Source organism: Phalacrocorax aristotelis, chromosome 1 (genome assembly GCF_949628215.1).
Source record: "Phalacrocorax aristotelis chromosome 1, bGulAri2.1, whole genome shotgun sequence".
Classification (NCBI taxonomy): domain Eukaryota; kingdom Metazoa; phylum Chordata; class Aves; order Suliformes; family Phalacrocoracidae; genus Phalacrocorax; species Phalacrocorax aristotelis.
The window spans coordinates 94,035,982-94,045,210 of NC_134276.1; the positions used below are offsets into that span (position 1 = coordinate 94,035,982).

Sequence of the window (9,229 nt, forward strand, 5' to 3'; positions counted from 1 at the left end):
AGTTGTCATTCTAATTTCTCTTTATAGACAAAGGAGAGAAAGGTACTGCGAGCAACTTCCCCTCATCCTCAGATAACCACCTAGCCCAAGTCTGACAAACCATACTTAGAAGCGTACTTTTTCCAACCAATATATATGTTATACAAGACATATCCATATACACAAACATAGATAGGTACACACAATCGCACATGGATTGATGAAAATCATCCTTGAATGTACGACTTTATTCTAGAACGCACATCATATATTTACAATTAGGCAACACATGCTCCACTATAACCCAGTTTTGCAAATGTGGACAATTACTATAAAAGCTTTTATATAAGTGGTTCAATAAGGAGGATAGACATTAAGAGTAGATGTTAACTTGTCTAATGTTGATACAGAATTAGAAATTATCAACGTTATCACAACCAACTTAGGATAAAGCAAAAACAAAAACCCAAACTCTCTCTAGGATCTTAGAGGGACATCACCCCAATTAACTTCTGACCTGTGTGCTCCTCTGGAGGAAAAAAACAAAAAGAATCTTACTTCTGTAAGGAAACTTACTATTTGTTCTCAGAACAATTGACAGATTAATTACATAGCCCTGTGTGACATGTATTAGCAAACTTTCCACAAGATTAAACTGCAAATAGTAACAACAGCATATGAACTTTTCATGGTCATACCCAAATAGGGGGATATCAACTACATCATCTTCTATTAAAAGAAGTAGTCTATCTTGAAGATCTTCCTCACTCTCAGGATAATATTCCACAAAAGCTGTAACCTGAAGTCCAGATGCAACAGATTTTTCTGGATTTTCCACAATCAATTTAAACTGCAATTTAAAAAAAAAAACATATTTTAAATTGTTAAACATTTCTAGATTTAAAAATATATATATATTGTTAATTTTCAGAAGAATACACAAATTGTTTTAAAATCCACAACTAACTGTAAAATATGTAGGATTTTATAAAATTTCTCTTCCTGTTTACTGAAGTTGAGACTTTTTACAGTAAAACAGAAAAACAGAATGAACATGAGCTCATCAAATCGCACAAAAGAGTTAGTTTAGCAAAATACCATTTTTAGTCTTTCTAAGAGAGCTCTAACTTTTCCTACTGTTACAATAAACCTTCTGAAGCAACACAAAATTAAGTCAGCTACTACTCAATGCAGAATCTTTTTAGTACCTGAGAAAGCAACAAGGATTAAGTACCAGTACAAAGCAGCAACAAAAGGAGACAGCATAAGGGTTTTCTCTAGGTCTGACCAACATTCAGCCAACATCAACAGAAAGTCTCACTGAATATTGAAAATCTGCTTGAAAGGCCCATGGCACCTCCAATTTTGGGGGTCAAATGAAAGAGAAAAAAAAAAACAGAAGCCGTTGACAGAAAGCACTTCCTCTCTCAAAAAATAATTCTGGATTTGTTGTTGTCTGTAAGCATCTGCTTATATCCAACACCCCCTGCACATCTTTCCTTGAAAAGAATACACAAGTAACCTACTAGCACATAGTGGGAAATCCAGCAGCACCCACATTACTAGGAAAGTTTCACAGCAAGGTCTGGAGTTTCTCTGGTGTTTCAGTCACCGTACAATCCACAACACTACATGCACAATAGGCTTCTGCTCTATACGTTCAGTTTAACTAATGCTTATTTCTGAGTCATGCCAGTGTACTTTTAAGTTTTCTGCTCTAATTTATGTTTGAAATATGCAAACATATAATTTAGTACTTGTTGATTCTATTGTCTGAGCATCTCCTCCTATTCCTACAAAATCTTCCTAGTAGTATAAACACTCAGCTAAATTTGTTATGCAATATGCATCATGATTATGGGCTTGATTTTGAAAGAGTAGTCATGTTTTAATTTTTAAGTGTGTAAAAATTTATCTCTTCTCTAAAGAGGATTAAACATCCATGCATATTCATTCTGTGTAAGGAAAACGAATATATTGTACTAAGAACTTTGAATGAAACCTATGGAAAACTGCTTTGTGAGCTAAATTCCTTGAAAGGCATTTCTTGGCTATGCACTATGACAGCTCAAGGAAGGTTATTTTTCAGTTCTTGCACTGAAATTGCCTCAGAAAATTTACAGAGGAGTCACACACTTCAGAGCCATGCAATCACAGATAGCAGCATAAGGTCTGGGAATGAGAAAGGGCAACACAACAGACCTTTCTGGAACCAAGCACATGAAGTGGAATCTTGTCCCCTAAGTGTCATATTGTCGTCTCTCACAAAATAGCAATAAAATACTCAGCAAAAGACATAAGATACTTACAGAGGTAAAAGCTCATAAATTATGATTGAGTAACCTTTTTCTCTTTTCTAAAATTGACTCTGCCTTTCCACTTCCGCAGCACATGAAAAATTGATAAGGCTGATGAAAACTAACACAACAGAATAAGCCCAGCCCACCAAATCAAGCACTCTCAACAGTTTCCAGCTCATTCCAAAATTCTTCAGTCACAATGTAATAAAAAAATCAAGTTGTCTACATCATGCAAATTTGCAGGGGAGGATAAAATGCACACACATTCTTGGCCACTCTCACCCCCAAAAAGAAAGACTGACTACTCAGTGGAATTATCCAAGGTACTTCAACTGTTTGACAATCATTTTCATGAATACCCCAGAATATACTTATTCATAGTTCAGGCTGCTGTGAAAACAAAGAAACATCAGCTTCTGTTCAACCCCCAATGCCAGTTCAACCCTTCAATCCTAATTTTGACGTAATTAACAGATAATAAACTAGCTAGATGAATGACCAATATAAAACTACTAACCACAGCTGGGTTCTGCTGAGCCCACATAGGTTACAAGTCAAGGGCTAAACTGGTTAGAACTGTAAAAATGCCTTTGCATTTTTTTTGCTGGCTAAGCAATGATTTTTCCAGAACTAATCAGATGCCATTAATAGTAGTCATACTCTCTTGAGAAAAGACTGTAAAACTCTTTTCTGAGAAAGCTCTCCACAAGCAAGCACCACAAACGGACTACTCAACTCAAAAAACTTAGAAGAAAACAGTACAGAAATGACATAATGGAGTTATCATTCAGCCCTGTGGAAACCCAAGCAAAAGCAATTTCAAAAGCTGTGCCCTTCAGCTGATCTGGAACATGTCTCAAACTTGTTCACACCATAGCAAAGTGATCCATTTTGACGTAACACTCCCTGAAATGACAAGGAACTCATGGGCTCCTTGAGGGGTAAAATCTCTGGAGAGTGCAAAGCCAGCCAGCAAATCTAAGCAGGATTTGTTACCAGCTAGGGACTTGATGTAGTAAGACGTAGAAGAAAGGTATTTTACTTCTACTGAAACTACGAATTTAACAAACAAGGAAGCTCTTTTCCAGTTACTCATGACCTCAGGAAAATGTAGAGCTGGGAAGACTGGAGTTCATTTCATTCTGACTTACAAGCTTCAAATGAGCAGCCTAATTTGAAGATCTATAGAAGAATATTTTTCAAGTATCATAGAAATGACACCTATCCTTCTCACAAGAATAAACCAGGACTTGCTCCCTCCTTCAGAACTGTCACACAAGAAGCAATTCATACAATTTTGGCTCTAAGAATTGCCTCTTATTCTTTCCAGTTTATCCAATTATTCAACTCTTTTAAACTCATTTCCAAATCACTGGCAAATTCCATAAGCTGCTTGGGCATCCATGGTAGCATTTTGCGCTCGCAGTAGCTGAACACAGATAAGCATTTACACAGGCCCCAGCAGCCTCTTACCTAGGACCTCTCTAGCCAGGCAAACCTGCGGGCAGACATCCCCACATCAAACTGTGGAAAATAAAGCTGACCCTCAAGACGCACTTTTCCTCTGGCAATGTTCTGCGCCCCAAGGAGGGCCTGGCAAATGTGAGGTGAGTTCCTCAGGCCAAGCCCAGGAGGGAAGGATACAGACCAGCGGGAGTCGGTGGGGCGTTCCCACGAGGCACCACCGTTATACACACACGCTGGAGCGGTGCAAGGTGCTGTACACAGACCCAACAGCTGACTTGTAGAATCATAGAATGGTTTGGGTTGTAAGGGACCTTGAAAGGGCATCTTGTCCAACCCCCCTGCAGTGAGCAGGGACATCTTCAATTAGATCAGGTTGGTCAGAGGCCCCTCCAACATGACCTTGAATGTTTCTAGGGTTGGGGCATCCACAACCTCTCCGGGCAACCTGTTCCAGTGTTTCACCACCCTCATTGTGAAAAATTTTTTCCTTATATCCAGTCTAAATCTACCCTCCTCTAGTTTAAAAGCATTACCCCTTGTCCTGTCACAACAGGCCTTGCTAATGAGATTGTCCCCATCCTTCCCATAGTCCCCCTTTAAGTACTGAAAGGCTGCAATTAGGTCTCCCTGCAGCCTTCCCTTCCCCAGGCTGAACAACCCCAACTCTCTCAGTCTGATCTCATAGGAGAGGTACTTCAGCCCTCTTATCATTTTGGTGGCCCTCCTCTGGACCCGCTCCAACAGCTCCGTGACCTTCCTGCGCTGAGGACCCCAGAGCTGGACGCAGCACTCCAGGTGGGGTCGCACCACAGCAGAGTAGAGGGGCAGATTCACCTCCCTCGACCTGCTGGCCACGCTGCTTTTGATGCGGCCCAGGATACGGATGTAGTGGGAGGGGAGCCTCGACGACGACTTTGCCCACCCCCACCCAGGCCGGAGAGGGGTCCGGGAGCTTCCCACCGCTTCCCTCCCAACCACCCCTCACCTGGGGCTGGCGCGGCGGCAGCAGCTGGAGGCGGCAGCTCCCCACCCGCCGGTTCTGGACACTGAGCGCGGCGCGGTAGCGGCCCCCCGGCACCGCGTCCCCGAAGCGCAGTTCGGCGGGGACGATGCGCACCCCGGCCACATCCCGCCACTCGCCCGCCATGGCCGCCTCAGCCGAGGGGCCAGCGCGGCCTGGAAACAGTCGCTTAGCAACGGACGCGGGACGCTGATTGGAAGGAAAAGAGCGGCACTTCCAAACCCACCAATCAGAAGAGGAGAGGCGGGATAGAGGCGGGGCGGGGCCAGCGGTGCGGACGGCGGGGTCGGCGGTGTTTGGGTCGTCCCCGGGCGTGCGGTTCAGTTGTCCAAAAGAAGGGCATTTTAGCCCGAAGCTGTGGCGTTTCCTTGTGGTTTCCTCAGGCGTGCAGCCTGAGTCCGCCCTGCTACGCCCTCAGACACTGCCGCCTCGGCAGGTGCGGGGTGGCCCAGTAGGCAGGGCTGCTGGGGCAAGCGGAGGGCTGCCATTTCATGGTGCCAGGTCAGGCAGGAGCTGGAAGGAAAAAAAAACGCCAGACCCGCTTTTTCTGGAAGTGCATCAAAATGGCCACATCCCTTTGGCCTGTGTTTACAAAGAAAGAGATACCTGAGCCGATGAACCCCTGTGCGGCTCTGGCTCGGGCTTGTCCAGCAGCAGAGTCCCTCTTGTTCACCTGAGGTGTTTTCCTGCCCTCTCCAACAATGGCCTGGGGCAGTGAAGGGTGATACAAACATGGATGCTCTTCCTGCCCCCGCTGTCTTAACGTGGAGATGGATTAAACTGAAATAAAAATGACCTGATTTCTTTTCTGGGTGTGCATGTTAATCACAGACACGGTCTACATAGAGCAGGGCTCTAACCCACCTGTTGGTTGGTGGGAAGCTCAGTGTCTGCAGCGCCAGTGACTACACTAATAATCCATCGCATGCATTTATTGAGTGGTGAAAGATGCATTCCTGTTCTGTATCCCTATGCTGTAATTTAAGTGGTAAAATAAAGTTGCCAACAATCCAGCACTTAGGCAAACTTAGAGGTAGGTAATAGGCCGTGTTGTGCTTTGCTTCAATGTGGCAGAAGGAAGGAGCAGCACGCACAGCGTGCACACAGAACCTCAAACATCAGTTTTGATTACCTGAAAATGTTTTGCCTTGGATTACCTCATCCCCTGAAAGCGCATAAGGACTCAAATTATTTATATTTTAAAAGTCAAATGTGAGAAGCCGCAAACATGGATGGCACAGATCAGAACTACAAACTACGAAAAGGGTAAAAAGCCTATTTTTAATGGGTCGAAAAACCTAGAGGGAGCAAGGAAAGAGGAGAGCCTTTGTTTCTGTTGCTGGGGAAGGATGCTAACAGGTCTTTTTGTCCCTCTTAAAAATGCAAGTAATAGCTACCCATCTGTAGATTACTGAAGAACGAGTGGGAATATGACATTGCAAGCACTAAGGGTAAAATCCAGGCATCTGAAAGGAGTTCTTTGGGAATACTACTTGGATCTGTTTTACAGTAACATGATTGTACCTAACGGACACAAAAAAAAAAAAAAAAAGAAAAAATTAAAAGAGAAGATTACCTTATCAAAGAATTAAACTCCCTCTACTTTTTCACTAGAGAACAGAAAACACCCCTACATAGTTTCTCTGATCCTTGAATGAATTCTTAAGGAAAGTCAAGGGACAGAAGATCAGACCTAAGAAATATATGATCCAAAGAAAGAGAAACCTTTGAGACTATACAGACAACGTGATGGTGCCAAAAAGTCACAAGCTCATTAGTTTATCTAACTTTGGGTTAATCCTCAGTTTTCACATTAAAGTAATGTGGAAATGTTCTATCTTTCTGATCACACATTCTGGTACTTGGAAAGAAATTCAAAAGTTAACAACTAGTTCAGAGAAAATGTCAAATATATCACTTGTTATATACTATTTCATAGCCAAGTAGTCAGTCTCAAACTTTTTTTTTCCATTCCACTGAGAACAGTAATAACATTTAATTTTAGCAAAACTATTAGAAACAAAAATTGCTTATGATTTTTCATTTCAGTTCAGACCTTGCTGGAGTACAAAAGGATCCTCGGAAGGCCCCTGCCCTCTCTACTCCTCCTGCCCTTCCTGGTGTCCTACTTTCCCATCTGCCTCCCAGTCAGGTCACTAGCCTTCATTTTACTAACTGAGCTCCTTGTGGTGCTATATAATAAACCTGACCTGTAAAACAATCCAGGGTAAAAGCAAGCATTCATGCACCTCTTTTTTGGTGTCGCTGGAGGAGGGTTGTCTTTAGCAAGATATTTTCTCAGCTTCAGTTTGGAGCACTAGTTCATGAACAGTTGAAGCAGCACTATTGACAGGGTGGTAACTGACATTGTGAAGGGAGGCTGAAGCAAGCATAAAAGAATTTGTAGCAAAAAATGCTGGCTTTACTTCCACTTGATTCAATGTAGATATGTCCATGCAAAATTTTTATCAACTTAACTAAATTTAAAAAAAACAAATTTTAACTGTGATTTAGCTTGTGTATAAAGGAGCCAAGCTCTACATTAAAAGACTCCTGATCTCTCCGCAATAGTTTGGCTAGGCTCTTTTCCTCTTCTGCAAACCATTATATGCAAATGCTTACTATTGCTGTCATTAAGATCTCTCACTTTGAACCAATATTAGATAATGGACTCTGCTCCTTCCTTCCATCAACTTATGCTGGCTTCATAAAATTTTTTCATTAGTCACCTAATAATCATCCCCAAAAAGAAAATTATTGTAAAGGAACAGGAGTACTTTGTTTTGATGATAGAATCCTTTATAACTAGTGCTAGGGTATGGATTATGTATATTCTTTCTCCTTTATCGCTAAATCATATGACCCCATTAAATGTGATTTTATTTCTGCAGAAATTCATGCTATTTTACAGTGCAATAACCTGCACAATTCACATTGCATTCACCTTAGCAGTATCAGATGATGAATAATAAAACTTCACAGCAAACTTCTCAAAATTGTATTATAGTCATCAGAGTGAAGAGTATAACCTCACGTAAGTCTCCACCACACCTCTGTTTCTGAGTCACTTCCAACTTTTATAAGCCAGACTTTCCAGACCTGAAACTTGTTTGACTATCCACTGATCTGTCTATCCTCCCAGGTTCCAGGCAGAAAACCAGAATAGCATGGTTAGTTTTTTCCAGTTAACAGATGAGGCTAATTTGTTTAAAATGAAATAGTCCCCTGCTTGTTCAGATCTATCCTGGGGCCATGTACAGGTAAAATGAGATGCAGAATCAGGAAGCCATCACCAATCTCTTTTCCCTTACTGCACAGGGGAAAGCATTATTAGAAAACATGTATTAGAAAACAGCAAGACTTGAGACACTGGACCTATCTGCCCATGTTCTGAATACAGATCAAAGATGCTTGTGCACTGACCAAGTCATCTATGAGATCAGAAGTAGCTCTCACTCATCCAGGAATCTCTAAAAACAGATAAATCCCTTCAGAAAGTATTCAAGATGTTAGCAAAAGGGGCAGTTAAAATGATGGTAAGGGTAGTTTATTTGACAGTAATTCAGCAACAAGAAATGACAGTGATACCTGAGATAATTAAACCAACTTGAACAAACTGCCACTCATACTGCACTTTGGTGCTCAAATCTGAATCCAGAGGAACTGTGATTTGAACTGTGAATGCTGACCTATTTATTCTACTTCAGGAGGAAAAAATATATTTCAAATATACTAGATGGAAATAGGGCCACTTACTGGTAAAACAAATGAAGTGTATGTATTTTTATATCATCTTTTAGGAGTCAGAAACAGACGAAGTCCAAATAGTGAGGACTAATAAAATATAATCCTTTGTGTTTAATCTTCCAAATTCCTCTAATGGAAAACAAGAATGTTCAAAATTACAGATTTGGGCTCTAATTCTCTCTGAAGGCCTCTTCACCAAACAAAGCATTCTGCAAGAAGCAGAATTAATGAATATTTTATTGGGTCGTTTTGCCCAATGAAACCATCGGTCTTCACAAAACATGTAAGAATTGCTAATCTCTGAGCCCTCCTTCCTTCTCAGATGAAGTTGAAAGGAGCTGGACCAAAATTATTGAAAAAAGGGAGCAACAGAGAGATTGTCAGACAAAGCAATCACAAATGCCTTCCCTTTTTTATTTCTTTTTAGAGGGTCTCTGTAGAAATTAATAAACATATAGTGAGTTTGTGTGGCAAGGTTTTGGTAGTAGGGGGGTGGCTGCAGGGGTGGCTTCTGTGAGAAGACACGGGAGGCCTCCCTTATGTCAGACAGACCCTCTGGCCAAGGCTGAGCCCATCAGCAACAGTGGTAGCACCTCTGTGATAACATATTTAAGAAGCGGGAACTTGGACTGGAAGCAGCTGGGAGAGAGGAGTGAGAAGCAGCCCTGCAGACACCAAGGTCAGTGAAGAAAGAGGGGGAGGATGTGCTTCAGGC

At 41.8% G+C, this 9,229-nt stretch overlaps 1 protein-coding gene across 1 annotated transcript in view; it reads right to left on the reverse strand.

Annotated features, from left to right (window-relative positions):
* The window catches only part of CFAP47 (cilia and flagella associated protein 47), a 349,717-nt gene extending 344,824 nt beyond the window's left edge, over positions 1–4,893 (reverse strand). The window contains exons 1-2 of the mRNA XM_075097894.1: positions 4,732–4,893; positions 678–829 (exon numbers count right to left, since the gene is read on the reverse strand). Coding sequence (XP_074953995.1) covers positions 678–829; positions 4,732–4,893 — 314 coding nt within the window. The remainder of the gene's footprint in view (positions 1–677; positions 830–4,731) is intronic.
* Positions 4,894–9,229: the final 4,336 nt, after the last annotated feature.